The 18,912-nt window shown below is 36.3% G+C and overlaps 1 protein-coding gene across 1 annotated transcript in view; it reads left to right on the forward strand.

Annotated features, from left to right (window-relative positions):
* The first annotated feature begins 236 nt into the window (after positions 1 to 236).
* LOC150020224 (replication factor C subunit 1) overlaps positions 237 to 18,912 on the forward strand; it is a 57,797-nt gene continuing 39,121 nt past the window's right edge. The window contains exons 1-6 of the mRNA XM_090267392.1: positions 237 to 245; positions 858 to 986; positions 1,917 to 1,992; positions 3,658 to 3,780; positions 17,450 to 17,682; positions 18,499 to 18,576. Of these exons, the coding sequence (XP_090123518.1) occupies positions 237 to 245; positions 858 to 986; positions 1,917 to 1,992; positions 3,658 to 3,780; positions 17,450 to 17,682; positions 18,499 to 18,576 (648 nt within the window). The remainder of the gene's footprint in view (positions 246 to 857; positions 987 to 1,916; positions 1,993 to 3,657; positions 3,781 to 17,449; positions 17,683 to 18,498; positions 18,577 to 18,912) is intronic.

The raw sequence follows: 18,912 nt of genomic DNA on the forward strand, positions 1-18,912 counted from the left end.
TGTTGATGATAGCCATTCTAACAGGTGTGAAGGTGGTACCTCATTGTGGTTTTGATTTGCATTTCCCTTATGACTAGCGAAGTTGAACATCTTTTTATACATCTGTTGGCCATTTGTATGCCTTGGGAGAAGTGTCTGTTCAGGTCCTCGGCCCATTTTTGATTCAAAGGTTCTGTTCCCTTTTCTCTACAGCAGTTTCTTCAAAGCTAAAATCTAAAAGGGTAGGGAAAAACATAATGGAAAAGGTAAGAAAAGTAAGTGATTGTAAATGTTTCAGTATGATTAATTTGAATTCTGCAGTTTAACACTGGGGGTAGAATGATTAAAGAGAACATTGTAATCATCAAAATTTTTCTTCAGAATTTGGAAAACCACATAAAGGAAAATAATGTCAAGGTTCTTAGTTGTTAAAGTCTTAAACAATCTGGGTTGTAAGAGTTATGCTTCTATCAAACTGGAGTATAAATCCATTGGCAAGGATTATATTCTTCAACTCTTTGTCTTCGCCATTGTACCTGGGTTGGTGGGATGGGTATGTGCATGCGGGGTCAGTAAATACCTGCTACTTGCCACTTTAGTAATTGTGTCACTGTTAACAAAAATTTCACTTGCTTATTTTTGGCTAGATTCTTAGAATTAATACTGCTTTTCAATTAGGCAAATCATTTTTAACTCAGGTAGTTTTATCAGTTAACTTTTGCATGTAAAAATGATGCTACTACACACATGGAACTGTCCCATGATGATGCAATTACCCTGGATGAACCAGTGTATGTATAGAGCTGGCCCTTCTTACAGTTGAAATTAGAATTTTGTGCAGTTAATGTATATTTACGAACCTCCTTTTTTGCTTTTAGGATATTCGGAAATTCTTTGGGGTTATACCAAGTGGAAAGAAATCTGCAAGTGAAACAGTAAAGAAGAATGAGAAAACAAAGTCTGCTGAAGAAACTTTAAAAGCCAAGAAAGGAGTAAAGGAAATCAAGGTCAGTTTTCCAATTATACTTTAGAATTGCATGAAAAATTAAGTCAACTCAGTTCCCAGACTTAATAGGACTTGAGGGGGCTTTGAGTAAATAGAGATTTCAACTCACTTAGCAGCAGAAGAAGAGAAGTAATAAGATATTATTTCTCATTACTGTGGCTTACTGAATCCCCTCTTCTCTTACTGTCCTTTAGTCCAGTGGTGTGTTTGAATTATAATGATTCATTCATCTCATTTCCTTGCAAGTTAGTTGATTATTTTTATATGTTGATGTTTTATTATAATGGCTAGAAACACACTTCTACCTTATAATTGATAATAGTCAGTTTTTTCCTGTCTGCCTTCTTGATGGTTTTTGGGATATTTTGAATATGTTAGTAATACCATGTGTAAGTAGAAAATATAAACAATACCTTTGCTCTGGTTTTATTTAGTTTTCCAACAGGCATTTGTTTGTGGTAGGCTCATAACTCCTTAGCTTTTATTTCTGTCCCTGTCTGTCATTTTCTGGAAATACTTACCTTGTAACATCTGACATCCTTTTGCTCTTTGTTATACATAGGTTAATGTTGAAAGTGGAGCTGAATGATAACACAGCTTTTTCTAGATTTCTTTCCCATTTAATGCATTTATGGTTTGGCCTATTCTTTAGCATAATTAGGGCATTATTAACATTTTGGGCTGGATAATTCTTTTGGTGGACAACTGTCCTGTGCATTGTATGATGTTTAGTAGCATCCCTAGTCGACCCATTAGATGCCACTAAATATACCCCCCCCCCCCCCCCCACTGCCAGCTATGACAAGCAAGACTGTCTCCTGGGGGCAGAGTTTCCTCTAGTTGAGAATCACTGAGCCTAAGTCTAAGGAGGAAAAAAACTACTAAGTTATATAGGCTTCTTTGTGTTCTAATTATACTGTGATGTTTATAGGTAAATAGTTCTTGTAAAGAAGATGACTCTAAACAGAAGCAATCAAACAAGAAAAAGAGGATCATCTATGATTCAGGTAGTATTTCTTTTGAGGAGCTTTAAAGTTTTAAAATTATTTTCTGCCCCTTAGAACAGAGTTCTTTAAACTGATGTTCTGAGACACACAGCAATCTATGATAATTAAGTGCTGAGAGAAGAAGGCTCTTTGTTCAAGTAAAGTTGAAAACAATTTTATTTTACCACAGATTTTGTCAGAGCCTATATATATTAATGCATTAAAGATTTTCTCAGGGATAGAGTATATAGTATGTCTCAAACTTAATTTGAGTATTATTTGAAAAAATATTATCTTCAAGTGTTGCTGGTTCGATTCCCAGTCGGGGCACATGACTAGGTTGCACATCAGGTCCCCAGTTGGGGGTCGCGAGTGAGAGGCAACTGTACAGTGATGTTTCTCTCCCTCTCTTTCTCCTTTCCCCTCTCTCTAAAATAAATAAACAAATAAATAAGTTATTTTAAAAAATTATCTTCTTGTCCAGCTAAGGTGCTTTGAAACTGAACTTGAAAAATAGTGCCTTGGAATATTGCTTTAGAAACAGAGATCTAAATTTTAATTTTTGTGCTTTTGAGCTTGTCCTTTTTTGTTGCATTTAAAATAGGACAAACACAATTGAAAAGCTCTCTTTGAATATAATTTATATCTAAATAATGGTAGAACTCAGTAAATTTTAGGTTTTGTTTTTGTGGAAAAGATCCATTTGGTGTGAATTATTGAAATTAAAAAAGTAACATAAGGAAGCATTTATTGATTGTTAGGATTTTGACAGTGATAGCAAAGAATTCTGACTCAATTCTAAAAGTACTTTAGGTTTATTATGAGACTTACTGCTGTATATTGTAAAGAATTTGAAAGAAGAACATATTCCCATTTCTTATGAGTTTCCATAATTTTGGAAACTGGAAGTTTAATTGTTTGATACAATTTATAGTAGTATGAGACCACATTTCTAAATGCATGGTGAAGAGGAAGGACACTGAGGTTTATGAAATACCTGTTTTGTGCCAGGCATTATACTGGGTACTTATACTTTCTCCTAATTTGTATTTAAGTGCTCTTGGCAATTAGGAGACAGAATCATGGCCCCCAAAAAAGTCTGCACTAATCCTTGGGATCTGTGATTATGTTAGTTTACATGGCAAAGGGAAATTAAAGTTATAGGTGGTATTAAAGTTGCTAATCAGATGACCTTAAAATAGATTGTCTTGGATTATCTGGGTGGGCCCAATGCAGTCAGGAGGGAGAAAGAAGCAGAAGAAAATAGAATGACTGAGGAATGTCAGAGAACCAGAGAGGTGGCTACATGAGAAGGACTTTGCCTGATGTTGAAGATGGAGTAAGGGGGCCATGGGCCAAGGAGTGCTGGTGGTTACTGGAAACTGGAACTAGTCCTACTAACACGTTGATTTTACCCAGTGAGACTCGGATTTCTAACCCTTAGAATTGTAAGATAAAAAAAAAATCTGTGTTGCTTTGAGCCACTAAGTTTATGGTGATCTGTTACACCAGCAACAGAAAACAATAATAAAAGACTTAACACTGGGTAGAGGTAACCTGTGAGAATTACAGAAGAGATGTGCTTTGAAAGGGAAGGCCTTGTGGAGTTGGTTAACAATAATCACTTAAAAAACATGCTGTATTTCTTTCTTTCAAAATTTTGTTTTATTTTCCTCTCACGTACAGACTCAGAACCAGAGGAGGCAGTGCAGGAAAAAAATGCTAAAAAGCAACCAGAAAAATTGCCATTGTCTCCTAAACCTGATAAAATTCTACGACAGCATCCTGTTACATACATTTCAGAAACAGGTAAGGACACTGAGTATGTTTAATGTGTTAGAGAGAAGCAGTGTGTGTTACGTTCTTGTGCTTCTCTCTGGTGTCTAAATGTACCTCCTTCACATTGAATTAAGTTTCTATTTCTTTTTTCACTTTGTTGAATTATATTCATAAGGGGAAAGCTGTAATTATCTTTGTCATTTTCTGTGGCAAATGGAATTTTTTTAAATGCTCTATATTGAATCATATAAGTTGAGGCTCTGTCTTGAATCATATATTAGAATATTGTTGGGTTGTTTTAGAACTTTTTTATGGAAGTTTTTTATCTCTAGCATGCTAAAGTCATAATAATTTAGGTATATAATGATTTTCATATGTGTGATTTATAATTTGCACAGATGTAACCAGGATTCTTGGTATTCTCTGGCGACACTGACAATTTTAGCATTGGCTTAAAAAAAAAAAAAAAGATTGTTTTTCTTAATAGACACAGACAACATATGTTGGTTACCAGAGGGAAAGGATAAAGGGGGTCAAATAGATTGTGATGGAGGGAGATTTGAGTTTGGGTGGTGAACACACAATGCAGTGTACAGATGATGTGTTACAGAACTGTACACTTGAAACCTATACAATTTTATCAGCCACTATCACCCCAATAAGTTTAATAAAAAAAAAAAAAGATTTTTCTGTACTTAAATTTCTGTTTATCTTTTTTGAGTGGTCAGAAAGCAGAAAACATTTATAAATAATCATGCACTGATCTTAACATTTCAAAGTATAAATAATTGTTTCATATGTATTATTCTTTTATGGGGAGGAGCCCTGAATTATATTGTCATTGTAGGAAAAAACTCAGTTGTTGTAAATTTGATTCTAGCATTGTTAACTCCCAGAGGAGACCATGGCAGGAATTAAAGGTCAGCTCTATTCAGCTTCAAATTCCCAGAACCTGTTGAATTGGTTCCTACATAGCAATGTTTGAAGGAGCCAGGAGAGCATCCGATACCTTATTGATTTGTTCATATTGAGGAAAACCTCTGAAATCATTATCTTTGCACTCTGCTACTTATATTGTTAGTGAAGTGCGTATACCTGATTTGACGGGAGAGGGTAAAAGCCACATTATTTTGGCATAGCATGTTATAATTTACTTGCAACACACATTTATTGCATGTCTTTTTTTGTTTCAGATATAGGTACTAGGGATCTAAAAGATGACTATAGATTCCAAGTCCTGTAGGAGTTACCTGGCGCTGCAGTATGCAATAGTTAGGGGGAGAGCTGGGTGGTGAGGCTAAGGTTTGATCTGGCTCTTTAAGGATGAGCAGGTGATGGTGGGGAAGAACATGTCAGGTTAAGGGGATGGCGTTATTTAAAGCACAACATCCAGCACAAGTCTTGATATGTTGATAGGACACTGAAGAGATTGCTTGCCCATATAATGAGGAGCAGTGGGAGGTAAGTGAAGCTGGTTTGAAGGAAGGACCTTGAAAGCTTGACATTTAGACTTAACGTAGCAGGGAAAAGGAAACTATTAAGGTTTTTAAACAAGAGTTGTGGAATGATGGAAGTAGTATTTAAGGGTTATTCTAGGAGAGGGATTGGGCAGTGGGTACAGTAGGTGAAGGGGATTTAGAGGTATAGACTTCCAGCTATAAAATAAGTAAGTCATGGGGATGTCATGTACAGGATACAGAATATAGTCGATAATATTGTAATAACTTTGTATGGTGATAGATGGTAACTAGACTTATTGTGGTGATCATTTTGTAATGTATATAAATATCAAATCACTACGATGTTAGATTACTAGTATTCAGCGTGGGATGGAGAGTGGAGAAACCATAACTAGGGAGGTCGAGGCACTTATAGTAATCTAGAAATGAAGTAACGAGAGTCTCAAAAAGTTAGTACCTGGCCAGGTAGCTCAGTTGGTTCGAACATCATCCTGAAATGCCAAGGTTGTGGGTTTGATCCCTGATCAGGGCACATATGAGAATCAACCTATGAATGCATAAATAAGTGGAACAACAAATTGATGTCTCTCTAAAATCAGTAAATTAAAAAAAAAAGGTTAGCAATAGTAAGGGACTGATATAAACATTTTGATAGATGAGTTATAGATTAGGTTTTTGGATTACCTATGGGCTTCATTCAGTCTTGCTATCTGTGGTCTTATTATTTAGGATAATTGAAGAGTTAATGTTGCTAGCATGCCTAAGGTTCTTTTTTTTTTTTTAAAGCTTTATTGAGATATAATTCACATACCATACAGTTCACCGAAAGTTTTAATGTTTTTGGAATTTGCAGATAAAGGTAAAGGTTTTCCGAGATGAGTAGCTTAAAACTTTGCTTACATGTATGGGCCATTATTTGAGAATATGAAGGTACACATAATGAAATAAGAAAGAAACCCCTTGCACTTTAGAAGAAACCTGAGACTGGAAGGTCAGAAACCCTGCCTGGGGAGTACATTTTTGGTTCCCTTTTGACAGCTGTATGACTTTGAGCCAAAGCTCATCAAGTCTGTCTGCCTCTCTGTAGAGCAGAAACACTGATTGCATAGGCTTGTTGGAAAGACTTATTGGAGTGATATATATGAAAGGGCCAGACCCAGTGCCTGGCACGTAAAAATAGGCAGTCAAAAAGAAAAGAGAAAAAGAAAAACAAAAGAAGCCCACAGGTGAACTTTGTAGGTTCTCTGAGACAATTTATTTCATAAAGTTCGTGATCAAAGACAAAATGTAAATGATGGGAATACATTACTTGTAAAATTTTGGGTAAGCTGAGTTATTTGTTCATTATGACAGGTGGTGGATTAACTCTTTAACCTTTTTGTTCTATTGCTAAATACCTGCTCAGGCACATTGTGCAAATGGACTCTTGCATTAAGAGCTGCCCCCCTCTCCCTACCTTGGTGAAGTTTTGAATATGTGGGAGGGATACTAAAAACAGTATGTTGATAGGTTTGTTATGCAACTGAAGGTGGTGTGATCACGCTTTCCAGAGATGCCTTGGTTAGTGAGCAGACAGCCATGGCCTTCAACTGTGGATCAAGGCTGTTGCTCTCGTGTGTTTTGGGTACACAGAAGGGTCAGACGATTTAAGCTCTGATCAGATTCTCTTTAACACGGGATTATTTCAGATCAGGTATTTTTGAATATTATTTTTTAGAGAGATATTCAGCATTTATCTGAAATTTTTATAAACATTAGGCAGTGTTCATGCCCTTCTGCTGATGACATGTACATGTGAAAGTAAACATTGTCTCTTGTTTTAGCTAAAAATCGTGCAGTACCTTGTACTCATCTAGTGATGTTCATTATTACAGAGCATTCTGCTTTTTCTTAGAATTGAGAAATAGAAAAGGAGCTAGCCCTTTTTTTGCCTGTTTGATCTCATACTTTTTTTATTCCTTAATATGATAGGCGAAGAGAGGAAAATAAACCCTTTTTCTTTCCTCTGTAAAAGAGAATGAAACTGTTAAAAAGAAGTCCACAATATATAATTAGCATAATAAAGTCAGAAATGCCATGTTTCAGTAAAAAAGTGCAGTTTCCCCAAATTAACACACAAACTGGGAAGTTCTTGACATTAAAATAATTCTTTTATTATTATTTACTTCCTATTAAGCTAAAACTATAATTTTTCAATACTTGTCATGAATAAATGTTCACATTACCAGCATAAACCTAAAAAAAATATTTGTGGTAATAATAGTTTAAAAATAAAAATTCTAACCTAAAATTGTATTATTATTATTTGGGGATTGGATCTTCTTGTGGAAGAGGATTATGTGACATGATTTTAGCTTTAAAACCTGTTAATTCCAAAAGGAAGAATTATTGCTGTATTATTCCGTATTTTATCTTTCATACACCAATCTTTGTTATTTGGGGTATTCTTCTTGCACTGTAGCACGTGTATGTAGTGTTCTAACAGAGCGCAAATTCTTGAGTCAAACTGCCTGGGTTAAATCTTTGTTTACCTTCCCCTGTGTCTTAGTTTCTTCATTTGTAAAATGGTGACAATTAGTAGTAACTGTATCAGAGGCCTTTGAGATGATCAAATAAGGTAATGCTTAAAAAGCACTGTAAATTAGGGTCTGGCACACAGTTAATGCTCTGTAAGTATTAACTATTATTCTTACGTTTTAACTTTATTGTATACTTTTATCTGCCTTTAAAGACTGTGCCAAAGACATTTTGCTTTTGCTTAAGGCTGCATTGATTATGTAACTGTGCTTTAGAAATTTAGAAATTGTATTTGACTCACTTATGTCATTTATGTTACGTATGCTGTCCACTATGGGGACTGCTAGTTACACGTGGCTATTGAGCACTTGAAATGTGATTAAACTGAATTGATAGTGTGTTTAGTATAAAATACACATTTCAAAGATGTAGTACAAAAAAAGGAAAATTATCTTAAAAATATTTTTGGTATTGATTACATGTTGAAATCATACAGTTTGGGCATATTGGGTTAAATAAAATATACTGTTAAAATTAATTTCAGCTTTTTAACTTTAATATAAAATTACTTATGTGGCCTACATTTTATTCCTATTGAACAGTGCTTTATAAAAAATGAGAAACATTTAGGAAATAACCTAATTCAAGGGCTTTTGTTTATATTATTATACAGATCTTTAGGCTTACCATTGAGCTTCATGACATATTTTTTTTATCACTTTGTTTAAATCTGTCTTGTACTGTTTATTGATTTTTAAAGTACCTTAACTACATTAATCTCCAAATTAATAGGAAAAGGAAAAAACTGCAGATAAGTATCTTCATAGCTAACCATTGACTCTAGTAAAATGTTCTTGTAGGTTGGTAAAAACCAAATACTTGTTGTACCAGGTAAATATATTTACTTTTAGCTGTTTAATGAAGTGAGAGACCTTGGGTTTGTTTGGCAAAGATGACCTTTTACTATCCAGTTTCATCAGGGGCTGGTGTTTGGTTGAAAATGGTGGGGGTTTTCCCTATGTTGAGAATTGTTTATGACTGGAGATCTTAATTGAGACATAATTCCAGAGGCAGTTAGTGCTCTTGAAGTTTTGGGGATGTTAAATGGGAAAAAAGAAATTGGGAATGTGGTGTTCTCTGGGTTACCGTGTAATATTAGTGACGTGTGACTGGAAAAAATAGTAGCAGAAAATATTACTGGGAATGTGTGTGTAACATTCTTTTTGCGAATTTTTAGAGACATATAGTTTTATATAGCAGACAAATAGGAATAGAGTCTGTGTAGGATAGCTTTCCTTAGGTGTTTTCAGGGAAATCTAGAGTGACAGAGAGAAAAATTTCCTTGAAGTGAGAGGAAACTAAGCACTGTATTATATTTCTTTGATTATACTTGTTCAAAATTAATATTGATTTGTGGGCTAAAACTCTGTAGAAAGAAACTAGTTTAGCATTTTTGAGGATGACTAAAGTCTTTACATTAAAATTATTTTAAATTACCTAAGTAACACTTTATTAGTGAAAAAAGCAATTTTCAGTCTAAGGTTGCACAAAGCGTCCTGAAGAAGAATCAGTAGTTCTTTGGATGTCTCTTATTTACTTATTTTTTAAATTTCTTTTCTTAAAAATTTAATCTTTATTGTATTTTTTCCATTACCATTTAGTCCCCTTATATAACCCCCTAACTCATTTCTTTTATATCATCTGACTTCATATATTCTATAAATTTGATAAACCTGTTGTTGTGTCTCTTTCTGAATCATTGGTAAAATTATTTAATATTAAGGGACAAATAAACTTATTACAGAGTTGACAAAATTGACATCCATTATAACTATCAATTTCTTATGAATAAGTGTTCATTTATTATGTATAAGTCTTAGTAACCGCTGTTACTTAACTCTTATTTCAACTCTTATTTCTCCATCTTGCTGTAACTCAGTGCTTCTCCAGCAAGGGTGAGTTTGCCCCTGAGGGGACCTTTAGCAGCCTCTGGAGATATTTTTGCTCATCACAGCTAGTGGGTGCCATTGCATCTGGCAGGTGAGATGAGCGCTAGAACAAGGAATGTCTGCACACCCACCAGATTTCTTCTGACAGGCTATGTCAGGGTGTCTCACCTTTGCATGATTGACATTTTGAGCCAGACAGTGATTTGCAGTGGGGAGCTCCCCTGCATACTGAAGTGCAGGGTATCGGGTTCAGCACAGAAATGCTGCAGGTGTGGTGTGCTTCATTTGACATCCGTCCACTTCATTAACACATATTTGTTGAAGACTTGGCACATGCATGAATCTTTCTCAACCAAAATGACAATTTAGGTTTTTGACTCAAGGAGTATTGAAAGGGAACTTTGTAGAAAAAGGCTTAGATTCCCTTTTTAGTTTTTGACTTGTTGCTAAATAAATTATTTTTAATCTCTTAACCAGATCTCTCTAGCATAGTCTCCATTAATTTGGTTGTTGTGTGTTCCAGACTGAAGGTAAGAAAATCAGAATCCCAGACTCTCAGCAGTATGAAGTCCAGAAATAGATTTTTTTTCCCTTGGCTTGTAAATAGATTTTTTTATGAACCTGCACATTATTTTCTCTCTCTTATTTGTTATCCTTTTAAATAAATGAATGTACCTAACTCAGAGTGGCAAAGCAATCTTCTCTCCCAGGCAATTCCTCTCCTGTGTGTTGGATAATGCTAGTTTATTTGCTGATTGTTACCACATTTGCCATTATGTTGTATATAATTAAAAATAAATGGTGTTTTTATAAGGAGACAGATAGCCTAGAGGGAGATTCTCAGTGTTCAATTGCCAATGAGTTTAAACTAGATGTCAGAAATTTGACTTAGATTTATTTTTCATTGTCTTATTATGAGTTTCTGGGGAGAAGAGAACAAACATATTTTGCCTTTGGCTTCTGACAAGGCAGGAACAAATTTAGGCTCATTGGAAAATAAGAACAAATGTTAAAAAAAAAGACAGCGTAACTTTTATTTGGAATATTAATCTCTACACAGTGTGTAGGATCATAAAATATTTATTTTACATGAGGATGGTCACAGAAACACCTGCTAAATGACTGCCTTTTGCAAGCAGCTAATTGTTCTTTTTTTTTTTTAAACCCTCACCCAAGGATAATTTTATTGATTTTAGAGAGAGGAAGAGAAAGAGGGACGGGGAGAGAGACAGAGAGAGACAGAGACATCGATCGGTTGCCTCGTAAATCTCCTAAACACGCCCTAACCGTGCCCCAGCTGGGATCGAACCTTCACCCTCTTGGTGTAGAGGACGATGCTCCAACCAGCTGAGATACCCGGCCAGGGCTAATTGCATTGTTCTACTCTTCAGCCTCTTTTGCCTTCTTTTCTCCATAATGTATTGGTATAACCTTTCAATATGAAGGCTAAAGCAGTTTAAAGACAACTAGTTCAGAAGCCATACATACTTTAGTAACAGCAAGACTGCTCTTTCTTTGGGTTTTCTAGCTTTATCAAGGCAAGGTGACAGAATGCTTTCAGATATGCCTGTGATTTTATAGAGCACCATATTTCTTTTCTATATTCACCTTAATGAAATCTTTATTTTTATTTTTAATATGCTTTATTTATTATGCTGTTACAGTTGTCCCAATTTATTTTCCCTTTGTTCCTCTCCACCCTGTGACCCCCCTCCCTCGAGTTGTCCCCCCGCCTTAGTCCATGCCCATTGGTTGTGCATATAGTTCTTCTCAACATCTTCCTGTCTACTCCCTCCGACTATGCTTCTTAATTCCTGCATTATCTCCCTCCCTTTTCCCCCTTTTCCCCTCCCCGCTGACCTCCCCTCAATATGTTCCCCATACCTATATTTCTTTTTCCCCTCGTTGCTTAGTTTGCCTTTGTTTCGATTCCCTAGCTTCTGCTGTTGGTTGTTGTGATACAGTTTTCATTTTAATGTTCGTAGTTTTGATCCTCCTTCTTCTAAACCAGTCCCTTTAACATCTCATATAACAGTGGTTTGGGTCTAATGAACTCCTTCAGTTTTACTTTGTCCGGGAAGCACTTTCTCTGCCCTTCTATTCTGAATGACAGCTTCGCTGGATAGAGTAATTGTGGTTGTAGGTTTTTGCTTTTCATTACTTTGAATATTTCTTGCCAGTTCCTTCTTGCCTGCAGTTTCTTTTGAGAAATCAGCTGATAGTCTTATTGGAACCCCTTTATATGTAATTCTCTTCTTCTCTCGTGCTGCTTTTAAGGTTCTCTATTTATCCTTAATTTTTGACATTTGATTATAATGCGTCTTGGTGTGGTTCTCCCTGGGTCCAGTATTTTGGAACTCTGTGCTTCCTGGACCTGTAAGTCTATTTCCTTCCCCAAGTTAGGGAAGTTCTGCTTCATTATTTTTTCACATAATTTTCAATTTCTAGTTCTTCTTCACCTTCTGGCAACCCTGCGATTTGGATGTTGGCCCGCTTATAGCTGTCCCATAGGTTTCTGAACCTCTTCTCATTTTCCTCACTTTTTGTTTCCTCTTTCTGCACTGGTTGACTCTTTGTTCCTTCCCTATGTTCCGATTTGTTGATTTGATCCCTGGTTTTCTTGCCCTCACCACTAGTTTCGTATGTGTTTTCATTCATTTCAGCAGGACTAGCCTCATCCCTTCCCCATCTTGTTTAAGATCTGCTGTTAGGTCTGTAAGCATTCTTATAACCAAAGCTCTGAACTGTGCCTCAGAAAGATTTCCTATCTACTGAGCCGTTAGATTAGATATTTGCTGTCTGGTCAGCTGTGTCACTGGGATCTCTATCATGATCCCTGCTATCCTGACAGTTTTGTGTTTACCTTTTCTTCCTGTGCAGGGCTGTCACACCTCCTACGCTATAGAGGGCGGAACCCGGTGCACTCATCACAATTGGGCGACCCTTCTCACCACGCTGTGACGTTTTCTGTGGGAGCAGGGGCCCAAGATGGATTCTTACCATTCACTCTCTGTTGAGAGAACAGGAGCCTCCTCCTGTGTCCCCACCCGCTCTGGGCCTCACAGTCCAAGGCAATGGGGGTCTGCCTTCCCCAGCGTTGGAATTGCAAGCTGATGGGTCTGGTTTGCAGCTGGGCATGCTCCCCAATTGCCACTTGCCTCCCCTGAAATATGGGTGTCGATGCTTACTGCCATCTTGCCGCCGCTGCCTTCAGCACAGCTTGATCTCTCCACCCTGGCTTCGCCCCTCCTACCTGTCTGGACGAGCACCGCTTCTTTATAACTTCATATGTTGGACTTCCATTTATTTTCTGGAATTTCTGATTATTTCTGGTTTTGCGGTAGTTGTAGAGGGAGATGGAGCCTGTCAGTCTAGGTCTCCATCTTGGCTGGAAGTCCTGAAATCTTTATAAGAAATATCTATGTTTGGATCATGAATTTACTTTTTTTATGTTAGTCCCATAACTGTAAAGAGTTTAGGGAAATTCACAAATCAGAAGACACTAAGTGTCAAATCAAGGAAGTTGGTCTTTTTTATTTTTTCATAACTGTATTTCAGTAGAAATGCCCCTACTTTCCAGGGGGCCTGGAGAGCTATTTATTTTGTGGTTAGCAGAGAAAGGGGGCCATGTAAGCAATTTTTGCTTAGTACAATGAAATAGTGCTTGAAATTTTATGCAGAACACTTCCATGTTTTTTCCTTGAAAATTCATGTGAACTATATTTTCACTCAGAAATTATGAAAATGTTTGTCAAATTATGTCTGTGTTTAGGGACTGTACATTTCCTGGATTTACAGCTTTAAGACATTGTTAAAATTCATGTATTCTAAGCCAAAAATTTAGAGAATGGCTATTACCCTCCACTATTGTAAAGCAATCTCTAGTAGAGAAGGATCCTGAAAAGAAGCCCCCCATTTAGGGGTGATATTTATACCTATAGTGTTAAGGCTAACCTAAAAGAACAAAATGATACGTCTTTTTAAAATTTATTTTTTATTTTTTATGGCTGGCTTGTTTTTGCTGTTCTCATAAGTTTTTTTGGGGGGGTGGCTTTGAAATTTGGTCTTTTTAATGATTTTATAAATCCATTATATGGCTAGACTACAATTTATGTAGCATTTTTCCTGGTTTTGATGATTTCAGTTTACATTTTTCATGTTCTTAATAGTGTGATGAACATATTTGTTTATAAATCTTTGTTAGAACCTCTGATTATCTCCAATAATTACTATGCTAGAGGTTATGGATTTCTTTAAGGAATGTGGAAAATGGGGGTCCATGTATTAAATATGAGGTAGAACTAGTTGAGTAAAGATATGCATTATAAAGAATGTGGAAGTAGCTTAATGTTCACTAATGATAACTATTATTAATAGCAATTAGGTAGAAAAATACCATGCAGTCTCTGATGCTAGTGACAGAATAAGCAGAGATGCTGATAAACAATGAAAGAAGTAAGCAAAGAAAACTGGAGAGGAGGGAGAAACCAGAGCCAGGCCTTTTCTGTCTCAGAAAGCTAAGCAGTCAGAGTCTCTAGGACATAGTCAATTTGTTGTAAAAAATATTAGATGGAAAGAAGTGTAGTACCCAGATTTAAAAAAAAAAAGGAAAAAAATGAAAAATCACGCATCATCTTCTATCTGGAGATAAAAATTAACATTTTATTTTTTCAAGTCTTTGAATATGAATATAAAAGTATATGTGAATGGATAGATAAATATAGATGGATGTAAATATATCATTTAATATTCTGTTATGTCACCTGCTTTTGTCACTTAAACATATGAATATCTTTGTTAGTAAATATCAATATACATTATAATTTTGTATTGCTGCATAGAATTCCATTACAAGATTGAACATATTAATAGACATTTAGGCTGTTTATTTTTCTCATTTCATAAACGATAAAGACTTACCTATCTGCAGTGTCCCTGTTGTATTTGAGGCTGTCATTTTTTTGGTCTAAACTGTTAGTGCCTTTGTTTTTCCTTCTTATTTTCTTGCTCTCTTGCAATCTGTTTTTCATACTTTTGAATGAACAATGCTGTGATAAGCATTTTGTAAATATATTTTTCTGTACCTGTTTGTTGACTTATTTTTACTATATCTTAGAAATGGAATTCCTGGATTCAGTTAATATGGAAGGTTTTTTTTGTTTTTTTTTAATGCTCACCCAAGGACATGCTTATTAATTTTAGAGAGGGGGAGGGGAGGGAGAGAGAAATGGAGAGAAACATCAATGTGAGAGAGAAACATCGATTGGCTGCCTCTCGTACATACCCCGACCAGGGACTGAACCCTCAACCTAGGCATGTACCCTGCAACCTTTTGGTGTATGGGATGATGCTCCAACCAACTGAGCCACACTGGCATGGTGTATATGGAAGGTTTGTCATGCACAGAGTGCGGCAGAAGTAGGTTTATAGTTGTTTGTATAGAAAATAATACAATAAATTAATAATAATACAAGAATAAACTGTTTTGTGTACTCACAACTGTAAACCTACTTTTGCTCCACCCTGTATTGCAAGATTTTTGAAAGTTTACTGTCACTGTCACGTGTGTGTCGGTCCCATATCCCTACAGCCTTGCCAACAGTCTTAAATCTGATGTTCTTAGAAATTCCTTATCTCACTAAATTTTGTGCTAGTCTATTACCTGCAAATATTTATGGGGTTGCTGGAGGAAGGGTGAAGATGGGTATTGCAAATACCTATGATACTATTGTTTCTCTTTCTGAGGCTGCACCAAGTAGCAGTGATTGATATTGTCTGAATTAAGTTATTAAGGACAGATATACTATTTTAGATTGCAAAGAAGTTCTTGAGTGATTAAGGAAGAACTGTAACAGGAAGACACAGTAGTTTAGCGAGTCCTCAAGTCTGGGATTTTCTGTCATACTGCTTATGGCTAGTTGCAGTGAAAATGGAGTGTTGGTGCTTTTGGCATTTCTAAAGTGGGGGGAAAACTAGTTGAGGGCTATCATTTTGTAAAGACAATATAATTTTGTTTGCCATTAAGGGAATCCCTCCTGTCCAGAAGTACAGATGTTGAACTTAAAGTAAACCAAGTAAAAATTATAAAAGTTAACAAGCTTTCAGATAAGATTAGAAGCTTTATATGTGCTAAATTTGCACTTACTGCCTAAGGAGATAAATTGATTGTTTATACTTTGCAGGTCTCACTTTTGTGGTTTTCTTCTTCTTTTTTTTTTAAAGCCAGGATATCAGCACAATGTTGTTTTGAATCTTCTTTTAAGGGCAATTTGCATAACTTGTTTTGATTGTTAAGCAGAAAAATTTGTTGTTGAATGTTACGGTTTGGTTATGCTACAGCTTAACTGAGCCTAGGGTTTTCAAATAAACCAGCTATAAGTTATGAAAAACTCTGGGTTTTTATAAAATAATTTATTATGTTATTATTTTTGAGAAAAGGAAAGGAGTTTCAGGTTACATTCTCAATGGCTAATAGGACCATTATGGGTGATGCATGTGGCTGTTGTGCTGATGTGGGATGTGATGATAATGGCCCCTAGCCTTGCAAAGCCATCTGAAAGGGACATCGTTTCCACCTCTGGAACAGATGGTTGTCAGGTGGGGAGAGCAGATACGTTGAGTGACCGACTTGCAACTCCTGTTAACATAGGGTTCAATTGAAATCTGGGAGTATATCAAGGCTTGACTGCTTGGAAAGATTTGTGAATGAATCCTCCTCCCTCCTCTGTGAGCTCCTGCTTTTCCAGAATAAGCTGGAATTCTGAATTTTAATCTTGAGTTTTCCATTAAAAAAAATTTCCAATCTCCTCATCACCCTCCCCTTTGGCAACCATCAACTTGTTCTTTGTGGGTATGAGTGCACTTTAAATTAAGCTTGAGGGTAGACTGACTATAGTTGAAGATAAATGAAACAGTGCTTTCATTACAGTCCTCTGGCTGCAGGTTAACAACGGTTATTAGAGGCCTTTGGAGGGTGGATGAGGTATAAGTTGAGGGAAAGTTGGCTTGTAGGGAACTCTGTGGGCACCTTCAGATGTCTTGTATACTCTTGGCTCGCTCTCTTTTTTTTTTTAAAGATGTTATTTATTTTTAGAGAGAGGGGAAGGGAGGGCGAAGGAAAGGGAGAGAAACATCGATGTGCTATTGCCTTTCGCACACTCCCAGTCGGGGACCTGGCGTGCAGCCCAGGCATGTGCCCTGGCTGGGAATTGAATCAGTGACCCCTTGGTTTGCAGACCGCCACTCAGTCCACTGTATCACACCAGCCAGGGCTACTACTGACTTTTAAATGGTGGATTCCTTTTTACCTTTAGTAATCAGAAACCTGTAAGAGTTCTGCTTTGTAGAGTTTATAGTTTCATTTTAATATAAATATAAAAATTAAAAAAATAAGGCTAAATTCTCTTTGAATTTTACATTAGGTATGTTTATGTTTGAGATGGTACTCACCTAGGAGCAGCAGCGTACCTGGTACATAAGGCCCTTGGCAAATGCTCCTGATTTAGAGACGGAGTACTTGAGGGGAACTAAGACCCACTCCATATGTGGCCTTACACACCAGCTTATGAAGCCAGCCTTCCCACCTCCACAGTACCCTAGTCTTCATGATTACCGTTTAGATTTTTGTTTTTATTGGGTTTGTTATTAGGCCAAAGCAAAAGGCATTTTCTCTTGTGAATCACTGAACCAAATAAAAAAGCTGGTGGAAGTGGTTGCTTGATATAATTGGAATTGATGTTTTATCAAACAATATTTGGTTATATTCCATTTAAGATGAAGAAGATGACTTCACGTGTAAAAAGGCAGCCTCTAAATCAAAAGAGAATGGAGGATCTACAAATAGTTATCTTGGAGCATCAACCATGAAAAAGAATGAAGAAAGCACTAAGACCAAGAATAAGCCTTTATCACCAATAAAACTTACCCCCACATCAGTGCTTGATTATTTTGGAACTGCAAGTGTCCAAAGATCAGAGAAGAAGATGGTGGCAAGCAAAAGAAAAGAGGTGAGTATTTTACATGTAAGTAAGAATGTTCAGGAATGTTGAAGAATGTTAATATACTGTTATTAATAAGAGGAGAAATTTGGATGTTATAGTAGGCCAACATATTTTATCGGTGAAAACAATTTTCCTATGATTATGGGAAAAATGTACTGCCATCATTTTAGAAGAAAAGGAAGTTAGACTAATTTTTTTATATTTGAAAGTGGGGAAAGATTATTTAAGTTGTAAGAAAAAATTATAATTCTTAGAATTTAAGTTAATTACTCAGAATGCATACTCATTTCACTATTGATCTCAGCCATACAAAACTGGACACTAAATTTGTTCCCAAATGAGGTTAATAAGTACATAACTTATAACTAGAGCCTACCTGTGTTACACTTTTGATATGCTCTACCTTGGCTGATGTTGGATTCACCTTTCTCTGCAAATTTAGGAGACAGAAATAAAGATAAATTATAGTGAAAGTAGTCCCCAGTTAAAGGCTGCTGAATGGTGTGTGGTTGTTGATTTCATCAGCGCCTCCATAGGACAACGTAACAGTCTCACGTATTGGTTTGCCAGTGTTCTAGACTACTTCTTAAGCCAAGAAACTAGTCTACAGGTAGTTTTCTGGGGGCAGGGTGGGGGGTGCTTTCCTTGAACATTTAATAGAATAAGCGAGAACCATGACTTTCTGGCTGGTGTCCATTGAGACTGACTATTTCACTACTGATTCACTTAATTCTCACTGGTGTATTTAATCAGCTGCAGTCAAGAGAAAGCACTTTTAACTTAAGGCTTATGCTGATCTTGCTTGATTTTTCTGACATACAGCCTTCACAAAATGCAAATGATTCCAGATTAAATGATGAAGCCATTGCCAAGCAATTGCAACTTGATGAAGATGCAGAGGTATTGTCATTTTGTTTATCTATCATTAACAATGTGATGTTCTGACTTGTTATTTAGTCCATCCTGGTAAACAATCAAGATTGTTCTAGGTCCCCTGGCCAGTGGCTCAGTTGGTTGGAGCATTGTCCCTTCAACTGAAAGGTTGCAGATTTGAGTCCTGTCAGGGCACATACCTAGGTGATGGGTTCAATCCCTGGTTGGAGTTTGTATGGCAGGCAACTGATTGATGTTTTTCTCTCACATCAGCCCCCCCACGCCCCCGCAAAAATCATTAACTATATCCTCAGGTGTGAATTAAAAAAAAAAAGATTGTTCTAGGCTAGTTCTGGATTGAGC

Source organism: Furipterus horrens, unplaced genomic scaffold, assembly GCF_987537825.1.
Source record: "Furipterus horrens unplaced genomic scaffold, mFurHor1.1.pri manual_scaffold_2, whole genome shotgun sequence".
Classification (NCBI taxonomy): Eukaryota; Metazoa; Chordata; class Mammalia; order Chiroptera; family Furipteridae; genus Furipterus; species Furipterus horrens.